At 37.2% G+C, this 18,393-nt stretch overlaps 1 protein-coding gene across 2 annotated transcripts in view; it reads left to right on the top strand.

Annotated features, from left to right (window-relative positions):
* Positions 1 to 18,393, top strand: part of LRP2 (LDL receptor related protein 2) — a 123,740-nt gene that overhangs the window by 58,909 nt on the left and 46,438 nt on the right. For both annotated transcript variants that reach the window (XM_061452900.1, XM_061452890.1), the window contains exons 31-41: positions 1,225 to 1,353; positions 4,748 to 4,914; positions 7,456 to 7,599; positions 8,537 to 8,646; positions 9,990 to 10,167; positions 10,515 to 10,728; positions 11,210 to 11,449; positions 11,576 to 11,764; positions 12,898 to 13,818; positions 14,282 to 14,447; positions 15,228 to 15,386. In XM_061452900.1, the coding sequence (XP_061308884.1) occupies positions 1,225 to 1,353; positions 4,748 to 4,914; positions 7,456 to 7,599; positions 8,537 to 8,646; positions 9,990 to 10,167; positions 10,515 to 10,728; positions 11,210 to 11,449; positions 11,576 to 11,764; positions 12,898 to 13,818; positions 14,282 to 14,447; positions 15,228 to 15,386 (2,617 nt within the window). The remainder of the gene's footprint in view (positions 1 to 1,224; positions 1,354 to 4,747; positions 4,915 to 7,455; positions 7,600 to 8,536; positions 8,647 to 9,989; positions 10,168 to 10,514; positions 10,729 to 11,209; positions 11,450 to 11,575; positions 11,765 to 12,897; positions 13,819 to 14,281; positions 14,448 to 15,227; positions 15,387 to 18,393) is intronic.

Below are 18,393 nucleotides of genomic sequence, written 5' to 3'. Positions count from 1 at the left end.
TTTTTCTTTAAAACTTTCATACTGGGGAGGCTGAGCAGTTGCGTCTGAGTAAGGTGTTAGTAATTTTAGGGCTATGACTGTTTTGGAACCAAACCTTCCTTAACCATATTCAGAGCTAAAGCCCCTTAGCATTCTACTACAAATTGTTCAGTAACCAGAGGGTACCATTAATTTATACATCATAGTTCTGGTTTAAGAGGTTTTATTTTACAACCCAAGGTATAAAAAAATTTCTACCACAGGTGGAGAAAATTGGTTATTTTAATTCATTATATTAAATTAGTACATTTTATGATTTTTCACTTAGAATTGTTCAGTTCTACTTTATGTGGCCAGACAAAGAAGGAGAAAAGAAAGCACTTGCAAATTAACAGAACATGCTGATTATTTGCAGATTGAAATTTCAGATGCCATATTAAAACTGTTACTCACTCTCCTTTTTTTGTAAATCATTAGCTCTTACACCAGCTAGAGTTTAGATTTATTATATTGCTGAGATGAATAATTTTCTTACAGTTTGAGTTTATGCCATTGTTTTATTGTCATCTTGTTAATTTGATTTCATTCCTTGATAGTTTTTATATTAAAAACAATTGTGTATTTCCTGGAATTTCCAAGATTCTTAGAATGAGCCCTGCTGCAATTGTTAAGGACATACTCAAGAGCTGATTTTTATTTTCCTATGATGATGGATCATCCTGAAAAATCCTCTTTAGCAGCAATTTTGTGGAAGTGATCTAAATAGTTGTATATTTAGTGTATAGTAATAATAGCAGTCAGTAGTGACCACCTTCATAGTGATCCAAGAAATTCTGCATTGAACTCCCATTACCTTTGAACAGGTGACTATTTTATGGTTTTAGTTTTCTCAAAGAAGCTTCAGTAAATAAATCCCTCATTTAGAAGGGTTTTAATGATCAAAGACTGAAAATCCTGGTGTAGTTAAGTTTGAAAAGGAGTTTGAAAGGTTTTCTGTGATGCATAAAAAATGAAAAAGAAAGAAAAGACCGCTGTGATAATGGTACTGGCTTCACATGAAAAAATTATATCCTGTTACGAGTGCATTGTATTACTTGTGGTTCTTGGAAATAAATTAGTTTTTCAATTTTAAGGAAATAGCTGGTTTTAGTGCTGGGTTAGTATTATCAGTAGCAATGAGATTGAATATTCCTTCTAGTTGCTCATATTGTTACAATTGCTAATACTATCTTTTTTTCTTTTCAGGTATCAATTCTTGTGCAGCGTCCCCCTGTAGCCACCTCTGCTTGCTTTCTTCATCTGGACCACTATTTTTTTCCTGTGCTTGTCCTTCAGGATGGATGCTTTCTCCTGATAACAGGAATTGCATGAGAGGTAGGGCAGTAATAGCGAGAGATGAAAAAAAAGACCTGACACTATCAAATCCATCCCTCTGTCATGCAAAAAGGGATACTTCAAATCTGTGGGATGTTGCTCATGAAATCAGTCTGGTGCCTTTCCAGGCAGTAGGACGGATGGAATGTACTTGGCCTAAAGGTTTGAAGCCAGGTTCTCAAAAGAAATCAGTCAGAGATTCAGATGTTCTTTTAGTACGTCAAAGTGCTTTAAAGAAACTATAGTTTAAAATTTCTGAACACATTGAATATTTTGATGTTGGAATATGTCTAGAAGGAGTTTAGTCTCGGTTAAAAACATACTCTGGCAGAATGTTGTTCTCATGATAAATATTTAGCCTAGAAATCTGTTTTTAAGAGTTGCAATTCTAAGAATGTTGGGATACAGAGCAAGAAAGGACTTTCTTGGTCACTCAAGTCTGTTTCCTTTTTGTCCTTGACTACCATATCATGTTGTCTTTCACTAGGTGAGCTGCATTCTAAGATTATTTTGGTTTCTTGCCCCTAAAACTCACTGAACTTCATGGTTCTGATACTTGGAAACCTGCTTTTCTGTTCAAATATAGTCTTTCCCCAGTTTGTGCCCATTTCTTATGCCATTTTTGTCCTTCAGGATAAATAGTGTCAGTAGCTCTCCTTCAGCCCTGGTACATGTTCTGTTGTGATAAAAATTAGTATGTCAATTGCAGGAGGTCCAGAAACACAGCCTAGAATTGCAGATGCTACAGGTGGTGCAGCTGTAACTGAAATAAAACTTTGCAAATAAAACTTTGTATCAAAAAGTACTGCTGAACCTTCTTTGAACAGTCCACAGACGGCAATGTTTTGTAAAAATCATTTAGCTAACTGATTAAAAGTCACAAAAATTCTAAGTATTGGTAAGCAGTTTGTGAAAATTGACCTGATTTGTTTTGTCAGATAAAGCATTGATCATTAATTTTTCATCAGTGGTACAGATATGAAGTATGTTTTGGTGCCTCCCTGATAATGAAGCTTCAAATCACTGAAATTTAAGTTGAAAGTGTCTTTGGGATGAGCTAACACAACAAATCTCTGTCAGTCAAAAGATCCTTTCTTTTTAAACTACTCAAATTTTATAAGCCATGTGATGCTGTTTTCCTGTTTGATACTTAGCAGTGTGTTCTTTAAAGAGCTATATTGTATTCACAGTTTTTCACACCAGCATTAAGAGAATTACCATTTATATAATCTGAAATGAAATGAAAATTTGTATTTAAAAAACGAGGGTTCCCTTTAGAAAACTGTACTGGTTTTAGTATGTGCAGGCTTATAGAGATTTCATGAAAGAAACAGAATATGACAGTGACAAAGCACATGCATGTGCAGAGTTGGACCCAGTTCTGCTGCTGAATTGAGCTATTGACAGTTCTTATCTTTATTTCCCACATTTTGCAAAGTTCCCTTTGTCTATTTAGGTGCAGTTGTGGCCCTTTTATAAATTGCATAAATGCTGACTATAAATTGTATAAGAGAAATAGAAATATCTTTTCATGAAGCACAGTTCTTTTATACTATTTGAGCTTATGTTTTTCTTTTTAGGTGGAATTTATACATTTAAAACAGTATGTAAAAAACAGCTGCAGCTTTGGGGAATTAAAAAAAAAAAGTTGCTGAAGGTCAGCACAGCAGAAAACATTATAAAACATATGCTGATTCCTTTCACAGTAAAAGCTTTTAATTATTGCTAGTGACTGCAAAGGATTAGGCACTAGCCATTTCTTTTCTAGTATGTGCTATTATCCTTACCTTTGCTGGCATTGTTTACTTTAAAAGGCCAGCACAACCTTTCAGAAAGATTAAACTGAGCTGCATCCATATGATTGCCTAGTGTCTCTACAAAACAATGGTGTTGATGGTCTCTGCCTACTTAGTTCCCATATTAAATGCTGCTGACTTTAGCTTGATGGAAAGGCATTGATTCTAGGATTGCGCTATTTCTAGCTTTACATAAGAAGAATGCTGATAAGATTGCCTTTGTGTGTATTTTACTTAAAGCTACATTTCAGGTTGACATTAAAGATGGTGACTGCATCAAGCTGGCTTGTAAACAAAACAGGATTTTGTGTATGTTAAAATCTGGTATTAATATGGCAAATTTGCATATTTAATATAACAATATATTAATTTCCTATGGATAATAATTTTTCGTGTGAACGTATATGACGTATTACGTTTAAAGATTGCAGAAGTTATATTAATGTCTATCTGTTGAAGCTACACAGATTTTTAGATCTGTATAGCTCAGCAAATTTGCTCTTTGTCCATTAATGTGAATGAGGAATAATCAGACTGTATAGATTTGCATAGGTGGTAAGCTTGAAGCAATCAGCAAAAAACTTGGTGTAGAATATACTTGTTTTAAATGAGATTATCAAACTTGTAAAGTACAAACAGTGTAGCCTAGAGAATTCACATATCTATATCTCAGCTGGATTCAGTAGTGTTGTGGTGTGTACAATTCAAAAGGGAATAATGACTCCAGGGTCTTGTATGCATTGGAACAATTTCACATGAAACATAGCTGTTCTTTGCAAATGTTTTATACAAGAGCACTGGCATGCCGCATTCTTCAGTGGGGGGAATGGAAGAAGTCCAAGAATTTCACAGAGCTAGCTATATGTCTTCAGGCAATTATTGGTCCAAATGTGATCTTTCTGCTGAGACAAACAATATCTAAGTTTATGTCAAATTTGACAAATAGCTCCAGCTGCAAGAGAGAAGTATGGAGAATAATTTTTGAGAAGTGCAATGATGTGTTGGCTTGCATTTTTTACTGTCAAAATTTTTACTGCAAAATTTATATAAATGTATTTAGCAGCCAGTGAAGAAAATAATAATAAATAACCACCACTCCCCCAAACCAAAACAAGTCTTTCACCTTCCACCATACCAGGTTGCTCAAAACCCCATCCAACCTGGCCTTGAACACTTACAATATAATAAAGATCAGCAATTGCTGCTGTGACATTGTACCTTGCTTGTGACTGCTGCTCAGTAGGCATTAGAACCCATCATCAGGCATTTCCTGGAGAGCCTCAGTCCTTCTGATTCCTATTCTCAGAGATTGGTCAGCAATGAATGATCCTGCCTTATTTACATTCTCCTTCTCAGAATTTGCTTGTTTGTGCATTGTGGTTGCACAGTGCTGAAACTTTAAATGTTAAAACAATTACAATAACTGATAACCACACTCCTAGTGTGGGCACAACTTGTAAGTAAATGTTTCAAAACATCACTGACAATATTCAACCATTCTGAGCATCATGGAACTTTTGGGTGGAAGAGGGGAAGCATATTGTAATGCCATTTTCTTGATCAGAAATAACTCTGAACTACATTACATGTTTTCACAGTTGAACACCCTTTCCTTATTGCTGTAAGAGATAATATAATTTATGGAATTTCTCTGAACCCTGAGGAAAAGATGAATGATGCGATGGTTCCAATAGCAGGAGTTCAAAATGGTGTTGATGTTGACTTTGATGATTCTGAACAGATGATTTATTGGGTTGAAAATCCGGTAAGTTAGTATTTGTGTTCAAATGTACACTGAAATAAGACTCCTTATTTTAAATTAGTTTTTGACTGAAATATATTAGGATTGCAGTGAAGAATTTTGATGCATATAATTGCAAAGAATGAAATGTGGGGTGTTTGGTTTGTTGTTTGATTGGGGATTGTTTTTGCTTTGTTTTCCCTCCTAGGATAAGATAAAGAAGCTTAATCTCTTTTGTAAGCTAGTTTTCATCTTTGTCAGCTGAAATACTTGATTAATGGTATTTCTATTTCAGTCAGAGATGTGAATGGGAAATATCAGAAAGCCTTGACAGAACCATATTCTCAGTTCCTCTTTGCTATAGTCCACTCTTTCCTCTCTCTTGATTTAGGACTTAATTCTGCAAACACAGCCAGAATAGCTCTCTGTGTGAGCAGTACATGGGACACAGTGGCACTAAACATTAGAACGAAGATACATCTAGCCTGAGCACTCTAATAAAGTAACATAGTAGAGAGGCAACTTTTTCTTTAAATAGAATAAATTGATTGCAAAGTCACAACAATTTAGAGGTAGCACATACAAGTTTTCTAGATCTAAAAAGTAGTTTGAGCTGATTTTTAATAGTTGATCATAATTGTTTGTCGAAGTGATTTTAATGCTTGTCCTGAGCTAAGAAACTATGTGTTCCCTAGCTTGTTACTTTTCACCCACACAAGATTTATGGTTTGTTTTTTTTTTTGTTGTTGTTGTTTTTTTTGTGTTTTGTTTTGTTGTTTTTTTTTTTCTCCCAACCTCTTTCCTTTACATTTCCTTTACTCACTCTAAAGCCTTTTCTGTGGCACTCATACAGGAATTATAACTTATTGTTTCTTCTTTGGAAATTAGAATGGCTAGTTCCCATGAAGTACTTAAATAGACCTATTTAAGCAAACCTTTTGTCAAGGGAAATAGATAAACTCTCAGGAATCTGTTTGATCCTCCTTGCAGTCTGAAAAAACATTTTTGACAAATCTCAGCCAGCAGGTACAGCTGACATTTACAACAGGTTGAACAGTTGTGCTGGAGGTCAGGGGCTGATATATCTATTGACAGAGCTGGCAAGTGAAATGCCAGTTGCCTCTGCTGGCTGTGTGTGGATTAGTGCTGTACTTTAGCTGGGTCTTGAGCTTCAGCCTGACAGATGCATGACTATGGGCAGTCCCCTGTTCTGTAACCCCGACCTGCAGGACTCAGGCTGCTGTTGCTCACATCTGCCACACTTGTGTCAGTCATGGCTCACTCTCTGGAAAAAAGGTCTTTCTCTAGTTTCTAATGTCAGAAACATATTTGCCTACTTTCTTAACTGCAGTGCTTGTCCATTACCACAAGGCCTCTTCCTTAGTACCCTTTTTTGTCTCCATCTGTTGCAAGTTTGGGTTTCCCTGGGGTTTGTCTACACTTGACAATACTGGCAGAGAAAGTACAGCTAAAACTATGCAACAGTTCAAGCAGTAGTTAATGCTCAGGTGAACATCCATCAACTTCATCCTGTCTGAAGCAAACTCGGGAAACAAAGATAAGCATGAGAGTTCCCTGTTCTACTTGAAAACCATTTCTGGAGTATTTATATCTTCAGCTGCCATGTTCCATAGGTTATTAATTGTAAATGCCAATAATAGGTAGGAGAATTTCTCACTGTCTTTACAGTGCCTATCATACTAGACACTGCTGTAAATATTCAATATCCATCAGGCTCTTAAAGTAGGATTTTTATAGTAGCAAAAGTTATTCTACTTTCCTGCTTTTTTCTGTAGGCCTAAGGATTCAAGCACAGGTTAATTTGTAAATAGCACTACATTATTAGGATTCAGCAAGCAGCATGCTACTGATGTCTAGAACTTCTGCCTATTTAAGCCACCTATTAATTTGGCCTGGAGTTCTTGTTCAGATTTTTACCATCTAATATATTGGTTCCTTTCTGAAGCACCATTTTCAATTCTATACTGATATATTCAGACAGTGTACTGATATCATGGTAACAAAGCAATTAGGAATATGCATGGACTAAATTATCACTGGGTGCTTTTCCTAAAGCTGATTCTCACTTGTTTCTGCTCTGAGATGGCAATTGCAACCTGTTCTTCATTTTTTTACTGCCTGGGACTGGTCTACTTCTGTGTCCACCTCTTCCCTTCCTGGACTGGGCAAGTGTTAGCCTCTTGTCTTCAAGTGATGCAAAGTTCAGGCTGTAATGGTGTGCTGTATATTCTGTCCCTTTGAGATGTCAGTGCCCCTCTGTCTTTCCAGCAAAGTGCCAGAGCAGAGCAGACTTACTGCACATGTTGCCTCAGTAAAGAACTGGGGTGGTGAGTCCCAGTGCTACCTTGTCTGGGAGCCTGCACTACAGAGCCAGATCTTCCCCAGACATGGTCAGCATGTCTGCATGCTTGTTTATATCGTGCTTTAGCAGCACACACTGTAGCTAATACCATAAAATTTGCAAGTCATAAACTTATGTAGTTGGAATAGAACAGTGTTTTCTGCTCTTGACATTTTTTCACTTTTGTTATCTTTTTTTCCAAGGGTGAAATTCACAGAGTGAGGTCAGATGGATCCAACAGAACAGTTTTTGCTCCAGCATCTGTTATTGGTGCTCCCATTGGTCTGGCATTGGACTGGATATCTGCAAACCTGTATTACAGTAACCCAGGGACTCAGTCACTTGAGGTAATTATTTAAGAAGGGCAATTGGAAAGTAAGAGCTTAGAATTTTCACTGCTAAGTGTACAGGTTGAAATCAGTAATTTTGCTTTGTTTTGTGAAAAAATGAAATTAGATTAATTTTAAAATGCAAATTGTAGAAAAATACTGTACAAACTTGAAGAAATAAACCTAAATTCGAGCATAGTCAAAAAGATTGAAAGCAGTGTATTCTGGGAACTTGATTTCTGCTGAGATATCCCTCCTTCCCCCCAGCCATTCAATCATTAGGCTTCTGGTATTTGGCACTAAACCTTTCTGATCACTACAGTTATTATTATTTTACTGTTCTTCCTTCAAATCAATAATCCCAATGCAGTCCATCTGATAGTAAAGAATTTTGCCATCAAATGCAGTAAGAGCCAAGATCCACTCCCAAATGTTTTGATACAATATTATTTAGCTTTCTGGAGACAGGAGCGTGATGGTTTGTGAAGGATAAAATTGCCATTTAGTGTAGGGAAATAGAGGATAAACAATATATAATACAGTAATGACTGTGAATAAGCCCAGTCATTGATCTTCTTGTCCCAAAATATAAATACACTCTTCTAGATTACAAGGCAGGTAATTGAAACAAATAAAATTGAATATTTTCTAAATCGGCGTTTTATCAAGCCTTTCAGCCTGTAATACGTTCAAGATATCATGGAACTTGAAAGATTAAGTATTTGTATACCAAAAACGCTTACTTGTTAATACAGGTTCCAGGCTGCAAGTAGCTCTTTCAAGAGATGCATGTTAGAGAAGGGGGATGGTTGGAGTACAGAACATCTTTTTGTCATAGTATTTGAGAGAGTATTCTGCAATTTCAATCCCTGTGGATTTAGGCTTTCTTCCTTTAATTTGAAAATGTATCATAAGTTCTATATCCCATGCTCTGATGAGTTCAATGTTTGCATAGGTCCTGAAGCTGCATGGAGATGTAATGTACAGGAAAACACTGATTACCAATGATGGCACCTCTCTGGGAGCTGGCACGCCGATTGGTTTGACAGTTGATCCAGCAAGAGGGTAAATTTCCAAAACTGATGTTGGTTTTGCATGAGAATATTCTCCACATTTTCCTTAATTTTTGGGGTCTTCAGCTTCCATCCTAAATTTTATAGAATCACAGAATGATTTGGGTTAGAAGGGACCTTAAAGATCATCTAATTCCAACACCCCTGCCATGGGCAGGGACACATTCCTCTAGACCAGGTTGCTCAAGGCCGCATCGTTGGACATTTCTAGGAATGGGGCATCCACAATTTCTCTGGGCAGCCTGTTCCAGTGCCTCACCAACCTCACAGTGAAGGATTTCTGATTTTATTGTTTGGTTGTTTTGTTTCTTTCTTTCTTTCTTTCACATTTATGCAGAATTTATTTATTGTTTTTAAGCCCTAGAAAATACTTGCATGGCTTCCCGAATTGTTGCATAGATGTTAATTCTCTTCATTTACCATATACTTGTATGGCAATTTCTTTACTCAAAAATATCCCAGAATATTATGACTGTGAAAAAAATCTCTGAAAAATGGGAACCCAGAGTAAAGAGAACTCTGAAGTGTGTCTTTATAGTACCTTGTGATGTCTATCTTGATGCCTTTCTATAGCAGAAAGACACACTACATGGGAAGAATGCCACGTGTTAAAGAGCAGAATACTAAATGTGATTATACTGCATTCTCCAAATAGCAGCAGAATTGGCTGCAATTTGTTTATTTTTCCAACAGAGTACTTAAAATTGCAGTATGATGCTTTTTTTTCCTCACAAAAATACCATCGTGTTCCATAGGACCATATTAGTAGGTAGCTCTGCTGGTGACTTGGCAGGCTTTAAGATGAATTGAAGTCTGATGTTTTGCCCCTAGTTGGAAGTCTGGCTGCCATGTGCCCTAGGTGTTCTTCAGCAGCTGAGGCCAGAGCAGTGCACATATTCCCCAGAGCCACATAGTGGAATTTTGTTTCATACAGATTTTTCCGAACTTGTAGTTTTATTTACAAATTGGAACTTAACTCGCTACTGAAACCCCTCAGCTATCTGGGAAACAGAATTATTCATCTCCTGCTTTCTTGTTACAGTCCTAGTGCTCTACTTCAGTTTACTTGATGGTACTGTGGGATGATACTGGGAGAGGTTATGGGTTTCTAAAAACGATTAATCAGGCATTGTTCTCTTTTTCAAGACATTTCTTTTTTTGTTTCTTTCTTTCTTCAAATGAAGTCTCTTTTTCACTGTGTCCTGATTCAAAGTGATGTCTGTTCAGATGTGCTTGAGTACTTGTCTGATGAAGGAGATGGATTTAAGCATATGCTGAAGTGGTCTATTGATCTCTTATCAGCTTTGTTAGCAGATGTGATAATGTGTGTTACAGGAAGCTGTACTGGACAGACCAGGGAACTGAGAGTGGAGTCCCAGCAAAGATCGCCAGTGCAAACATGGATGGATCAGGCATACAAACCCTCTTCACTGGCAACCTTGACCACGTAGAGTTCATTACCATTGATATTAAGGAACAAAAGTTGTACTGGGCTGTTACAAGCACAGGAACGGTAGGAGATATTTTGTAAATAGTTGCTTTTTTACCTATTCATCTATCTCTATTATTCTGGTTCCCATACATAATTCAGTTACTTTAGTTTATCATCTAACTGGGAGTTGCAGGACTGAGCAAAATCTGAATAAATGTTGTTACTAATTACCATTTAAAATGTATGATGAATATGAATGAGAAAACAGAAGTTGTTGGCATCCTGCTGATGCTTTCCTTCCAACCTTGTACATAAAAATCTCATGCATGAAAAGATTTTAGTAGCATATATTGCATTTCGATTTTGTATTCTTACATTGAACTTTTAATGTAAAAAATGTAATGTTAAGCTTTAAACTGATTTCTTAGATTGAGAAAGGCAATGTGGATGGTACAAATCGTGTGACTCTGGTGGTTCATCTTTCTCATCCATGGGGAATTGCTGTGTATGATACCTTTCTGTACTATACTGATCGAGATTATGAAGTTATTGAACGAGTTGACAAGTCCACTGGAGCAAACAAAGTAGTACTGAGAGATAATGTCCCAAGACTGAAGTGCCTGCGTGTGTATTACAGAGACAGTGAGTATTTGATAAAGGGGTATTTCAGGATATCCAACTTGTGAAAGCTCAGAACCTTGCTCAGAGAGAGAATGCATGCTCTTTCAAAGGAAATCGATTGGGCTTTCAGAAAAAGTATCAGAAGCATTTTAACTGATTTTGATAAAGAGATATTCCACCATCCAGTTAAGGCATCTATTGGCCCATGTAAATTTACTGAAATATTATCATTGCCATATTGACTGAGTAACAAATTTTGTTTCTTTGGCTTAAAATTTATGTATCCATCTTATTTGCTTTTTGGCCCAGTTTATCTTAGATGTCAAGAAACCAACAAATCCCTTGGTTACACTTATGTGCTAAAATGTACAGTGATTAAGTTCTTTATTTTTGCCAGCTGGTTGTTAATACTATGCAAAGATATGAATTTGGCTATATATCCATGAGAGTTTGTGATGATTAAATTCAGATTTTTATGTCTTGCCATGTGTGTCTTTCACAGATTCTGCTGGTTCCTCAAATGGCTGCAGTAATAATATTGGAGTTTGCCAGCAGCTTTGCCTACCTGTACCTGGTGGATTATTCTCCTGTGCCTGTGCTACTGGCTTTCAGCTAAATCCTGATAACAGAACCTGTTCCCCATACAGCTCATTTGTAGTTGTTTCTATGCTTTCTGCTATTAAAGGATTTAGTTTAGAGACATCTGATCACTCTGAAGCCATGGTACCACTGGCAGGAAGAGGTATGTGAATATTATAGTAGGGGAAAAAATTATGATTCCTGCACTTTGGCTGGCATAGCACATGTTTTAAATAAGTTAGTTTATATCAAAGGTAATTAGTTTTTTTTTCTTTTCAAAATATTTCAGGAAGAAATGCGCTTCATGTGGACGTTCACATGCCTTCTGGTTTCATTTACTGGTGTGACTTCAGTAGCACAGTTTCTTCTCAGAATGCAATACGTAAAATTAAACCTGATGGTTCTTATTTTAGAAATGTTGTTACAAATGGAATAGGACGAAACGGGATCCGTGGCATTGCAATCGACTGGGTAGCAGGTAAGAACAGATGAATTTAGCAGCATGCTATTCTTCACAGACTGTGAAATTTTTAGACTTGGGTAAACATCTTAAAGGAACTATTTTGACTGGGAGTCCTATGATTCTAACTTATGTGTCTACAGACTGATTTTAAAACAAGAGAAAGCAGTGAATAGCTCTTACAGATAGATACATATAAAAACGAAAGTTTATCAGAGCAGATGTATAGAAACTTTTCTCTCATGAGGAGTTCGTGTTTGTCTTAGGTGTCTCCTTTTGTCTGTGAGTTCCTAAGTAGCTGTCATCCAGTTTACCTCTGTACTTTACTACCACAGTGAAAAACATGTCCCAGAGAAGAATGCACAAAAGTTGTCTGATGGCACTGTTAATAAGAAATGATGGCTGTTCATCTACCCTCAGATGTAGATGCTGAGTACAAATCCTATAAATTGTAATGAAAAGTAGAGAAAGCAGAAGAAATACTTTGTCTTTGAACTTTGATTTTCCCACTTGCACTTCCTGTTCCAATTTAAACATGTTAGAGATTAATTCAAATATTAACTCTTCAGAAAGTGTTCATCAACTCTGAGTAACTGACCACTGCCATTGATACCTTTAATTTATACTATGCGCATTACATATATGTTTGCAAAAATTTTCTGTTGATTGATAGCCTTATTGCAACGAGGTTTAGAATAATCTTCTGCTGTATACTCTTAATTTAGTATACAGTGCTGTGCCAAAATGTGGATTTCACAGTTGTGTGTTCTAAAAGGTAAAGTGATAAAATTACGGAATGGCAAACCAAAGGCTTAGATTAAAAAAACCCAACAAGTATACCTAAAGAACAATTGTAGTTAATGCACTTTTAATCTTACACCACTAATTTTCCCCATGGCAATCAGTGAGGTTTCAGAAATTAATTGACTGTTACGACACCCATCAGTTTGTGTGCCTTCTTTCTAATTCCTCAAAGGGTAGGTAAGTATCTTATGCTTCCAACTACTACAGTGTTTATGGATATTCATTTTATGGTTTTGATTTTTTATCAGCTCATGTTTCTCAGGTATCAATGCTAGATATTAACTTTCTGTTTTGGGTTTTGTTTTTGTTTGTTTTTTTTTTTAATTTTATTTTTTCTTTAAATACAGGAAATCTTTATTTTACAAATGCATTCCTGACAGAAACTTTTATAGAAGTTTTGCGTTTAAACACAACTTATCGCCGTGTTCTGCTTAAAACTACTATAGATATGCCAAGGCACATAGTAGTCGACCCAAAAGCCAGATATCTGTTCTGGGCAGATTATGGGCAAAATCCGAAGATTGAACGTGCATTTCTTGACTGTACCAACAGAACAGTTCTTGTGTCTGAGGGCATTGTCACACCTCGTGGGTTGGCCATAGATCACAGCAATGGCTACATTTACTGGGTGGATGATTCCTTAGACATGATAGCAAGAATTCAGCCTGATGGTGGTGATGTTGAAATTGTGCGTTATGGCAGTCGCTATCCAACTCCATATGGTATCACTATTTTTGGAAATTCTATGATCTGGGTGGATCGAAACCTGAAAAAAGTCTTCCAAGCCAGCAAGGAGCCAGGCAATACTGATCAGCCAACAGTAATACGAGACAACATTAATTGGTTAAGGGATGTTACCATTTACAACAGTCACTTCCAGTCACGTACACCCCTTGATGTCAACAACAACCCTTGTTTGGACAACAACGGAGGCTGTTCTCATCTGTGTTTTGCCCTACCTGACATACAGACACCCAAATGTGGTTGTGCCTTTGGAACACTAGGCAGTGATGGCAAGAGATGTTCCATTTCAACTGATGATTACCTAATTTTTACGCTTGAGAATGCCCTCAGAAGTATCCACCTAGATCCTGAAAATCATAGTCCTCCCTTCCGCACAGTCAATGTGTTAAGAACTGCAGTGGCCCTGGATTTTGACAGCATAAACAACCGTATATATTTTACTCAAAGTTATCCTTCAGGAACAGGAAGAATCAGTTATGTTAGTATTTACCCAGGAATTAGCCCTCCAACAGTGGTTGCATCTGGTAAGTGCAGTGAAATGTGATACAGAGTCATTTGATATTGAAAAAAAATGGGCTGCAGCACCTAGCACTAGCCCAGCTGGTACTTTTATGTTAATGGCCAAGGTAGACTATTTAGTTAAGGTATCTGGTGAAATGTTTCTTTTGACTGTTCTTATATATATAATTATATATAATAAATTATATATAGTAAATTAATATTATGGAGTGAGGGATGATTCCTGCTACTTGGAGAACAGCAATCAGAACTGAGGTCTTTGTGAAGAAAAGGTCTTCTTAATCCTACTGCATACACAGGACTGCCTAAGTCCTAATTGTTAGTTCTTCAGATTTTTAAATGGCCAAATTTATATTCATACCTGTGGCATTTCAGAGCGATCTTTAATGTTGCCACGTTATGTCAGAGTGTTGTGGTATCTTTGGAAACTGTACTGAACTTGTGTGTGTTTGACTGCATGTGTTGAAGACCTGGGGACTCCAGATGGCATAGCCTTTGACTGGATCAACAGCAGAGTTTACTATAGTGAGTACCTCAATCAGACCATCAGCTCAATGGCTGTGGATGGATCAAACCGCACAGTGGTTGCTCGGGTTCCACGACCAAGAGCCATCGTATTAGATCCCTGCAGAGGGTATGTGTGGCACTTTGTATACTTTGACTGTAGGTGAAACTACTAATTAGACTGTGACAAAGACTGACAGATACTTCCTATTCTGAGCCCTAAGTTCTAGCTGTGCATAGCTGTCATAGACCTAACTCTTAGGTTTCAGTTTTCTAAGCTGATCTCAGCCTCAGAGATTTGAGTTTTATTCTGAGAGTTTTTGAGTATTGATGAATGTGTAGTGCATGAGGCTCCACTTAGTGATGGTGGGAGGCAGGTGCTGTGGGTAAATGAGAATGATGTTCAAAGCAGGTATTTGTCAGGCAACTAACCAGCCTCCATTTGCTGTGTAAGGCAAAATCTTGAAGATTTCTCCAAGAGTGTCATAGAGATGTCTCTATGTAGAGTCTTTCCCATTTTCTGTTGTATTTTCTGAGTGCCTCAGAAAATTCTGGTTTCAGTATCAAAACATTCCCTGAGAGGCTGGGGGTATTACTGTATTTCTAGTTTCATTGCTAATTATACTGTATTTCAAATTAAGAAAGGTAAGAGAAAGATTAATTGACTTTATTGGATTCTCATAGGAGTGGGAAAAATTTTTCTGAGGGTCATTCCAGTGGACCCCAATGATCCCTGCTAGAAGATTCCCTTATCAATGTGTGGGCCAAAGTGGAGGAATTAGTTATTTTCCAGTAGTTTTGCACTGCACACTTCAATGAAGGACAGCAGGGTGGGCATATCCTGGAGCAGATAAGAGCTTTGGGAGCTTTGTTTGCTGAAAATATAACCTTGTAATCATGTTATTGACAGGTATATGTACTGGACTGACTGGAGTTCAAATGCAAAGATTGAAAGAGCTACACTCGGAGGAAACTTCAGAACACCTATTGTGAGCACCAATTTGGTATGGCCGAATGGGCTTACCCTGGACTATGAAGAACAGCAGTTATACTGGGCTGATGGAAATCTGTATGTATTGTAACACACTTATTGGTTTATATTTGGTTAATTTTCTAGTAGATATATTATTTATTTTTCCTCACTTTTAAAACTGTTTTTTTCAGCTTTTCAATTGAATTCGGTACTTTGTATTACAGAACATTAAGTGTATTCCTCAACAGTAATGCAATGTCAAGTCTTGATGTGGAACTACTGTGAAGTAAGAAGCTTTGTTGTGCCACAGTGTAGACTTAGTCTACTGCTTTATGACACTTGTACCCACTGACAGTTTGTTGGTTTTATGTGCAATTCAGGACTTTTATAACCATCTTTGCTAACAAGTAAAATCTCAGTGCACATTTTACATCATACATTGTTCATGGTTAATTCTTTCTGGTTCCTTCAGCATAGCAGTCCTTTTGCCTGCTTCTCCTTTTCTGTGACAGAAAAGTGATGTCTGTAATTTAATAACTATTATGGTCAGTTCCTCTATTGAATCTTCTGGGAGGAAGGCATTCTTCTTTGGATTCATCTGTGTGCAGGAAGGCAAGATGCCTGTAATGGGACCCTCTATTTTAAAGGGAATGCAGGGTGTCTAATGAGATGTCCTCTTTTCTCTTTCAAATTCTAGTTAATGGAGGTAGGGGAGCATCTGCTTAAACAGAATGAAGTCTTCTTTATTCTGACTTTCATGGGGAGGGCCTTTACCTCTTTAGAAGGACAAATTCCAGCATAGGATAAGATATGAAGACCAGACACTCAAAAAATATGTGCTTCTTATCTCTGAATACACCAGGAGATCACAAGGGTGAACTGTATATTCTACTCCATTTTACTTTTGCTTATTCTCCTCTTATTTGCGCTAGTCTCCCAAAGGTGCCATCCACATTCTCTAAAATAGTGTTTTATTCTTTTCTTCTAGACTGTCCTGTTCCCTTGTAAGTATTGTGGGACAGCTGGGCACACACACAAGCCTGGACATACATCTCAAGTAGCTAGTTTTATGCTGTTCCTTTCCCATATCTTCACAGTTGCTGCATGCGACATATTACGAATCGCTCAACAGATGAGAGCTTGTTGACACCTGGGAGCTATGTACAGGGCTCCCCCTAAGAAGTGCTCTGTGCCATGAAAAAAGGGGGAATTAGCTGAGCCTGTATTGCAGGAAAGTTGTGATGGAGCTTCTTTTCTTCTGTAGAAGTGCAATTTCGTAGAAAACTGTCTTCCTGCACTTTTCCCACAACTGTTCTTTCACATTAAAGCTTTTATTTCATGCAGCGTCCACCTATTATTATTTTCCTGCAGTAATTACCAAATGATGATTTTCTTCTCCTTAAATTAAACACATCCTTTTCCTTCCTGCTGGTGAAAGGAGAGGAGCTATTCATATTTCTGAGAAATCTCCTATCTGCTCATTTTCTCTCACTGGCCATTTCCTTTCTTACTGAACTCACACTGGTAGTCTAGTGAATGCTTTAAATAGAATTGGTAAGAATTACATTTTGTATCTAGAGAAGACTTAAACATATAGTTGCTTTGAGTTAGATAAACTATATTCAGGTGCTAATACAAAGGTGTTAGAGCATTTTTGAGAGCACTGTTTTGGTGACTTGAAGTGAAGGGTGGAGATTCCGCCTGGAGTCTCCAGTAACAACATTCGGACCTTTCAATTTCACAGGCAAGAGGTATTGGCCACACAGTGATGAACAGGGAGAGAATCTGCTGGCAGGAAGAAAATGACCAGTTATGATATCTTTAGTCCCATGGCTTCCTTATCTTCTGAGGAGCCATTCTGGGATTTTTATTAGCTCATTTTCAGAAGCTTATGTGTGAAAGATGCCACAGCCTCTTAGAGAATTGTTCTGTTCCACTGATATTGTGAAAACACCACTCTACTTCTTAGGCATTATACCTTTATATGTAAGCATACTGTACTACCTCTATCTGCTCTTCAGAGATGAGTATGAAGAGCAGTGCAGTTGAGTGATGCCGTACTTGCTGACGCAGTGACAACCCAAAGTGTGTTCTTTCTGTCAATAAGCATTTGGCAGTCCTCCTGTGTGAACATTACAGTGTGACTGAACAGGAGGATGCTTGGAGCTGCAGACAAGAAACAGCCTTTATCCATGCTCATTCTTGTCCTATCTTCAACTTGCTGAAACTGTATCATCTCATTTTCAGCATTTAGTGAATATCTTGATGTTTTTCTGTCAAGCTCTTTCTTTTCTTTTGAATAATCCCCTCTGTTCCTTGGTAATCTTTCTCTTGTTTTCCTCATTGCAAATAACTTTTGAACATCTTCCATTTTCTCTTCTGTCATGCTTCATTCTTGTATGATCTGTCTATCAGACAGGACTCTGTGTGATAAAAGGAACCTCTAACATTTATCATGATTTTATAAACAATGCTTAGAAATAATGTTCTTGCGTGTATAGTGCATATTGAGTCTCCTGGCATCAGCATATCATCTTCTGCTTCCCCACTGACCTCTGCTGAAATAGTCATTGAGGGTGGGAATGGCTGAGAGGGAGAAGCAGTGACAAGATGGTTGAGGGTTAGTAGTGCTGTCTGTGCAAGAATGGTTCACACACAGCATAGCAGAACATGTCTATCACAGAACTTGGAGTTGAACCCTGATTTTCTGTGGCTCCTTGAAGTCTTATTTGTTGGCATTTTGCTTAGCATTGCTAACACTCTTCATAAGGTAGAATAAAAAATGGAAGATTAACTAGGAAGAAATGTTTATCATATGCTATCACATTTATCATTTATGTCTATTAGATATTATATATATATAGTGGTTATTATATATTAGAAATGTTTTCCCCTCCTGTGTTCTTATGTGAGAAATGGCAGAAAATGCATGTTTGTCATCTCATGAATTTGCTTGTATTTCCTGATTGTGTAATTCTGGATCTGTAGAAGGTGAAACTGAAATGAAAGCCTGTCCCATTTCATGGGACTGTTGGTTTTCTCCTGTTGTAAGAAGTCATTAACATCATACCTATTCCAAAAAAGTATTCTCTCTTGAAATTTT

This window comes from Pezoporus flaviventris, unplaced genomic scaffold (assembly GCF_033815535.1).
Source record: "Pezoporus flaviventris isolate CSIRO_AGI_PZ_B2104156 unplaced genomic scaffold, CSIRO_AGI_Pfla_v1 ptg000001l, whole genome shotgun sequence".
NCBI lineage: Eukaryota > Metazoa > Chordata > Aves > Psittaciformes > Psittacidae > Pezoporus > Pezoporus flaviventris.
This window is presented reverse-complemented; position numbering and strand designations above follow the sequence as displayed.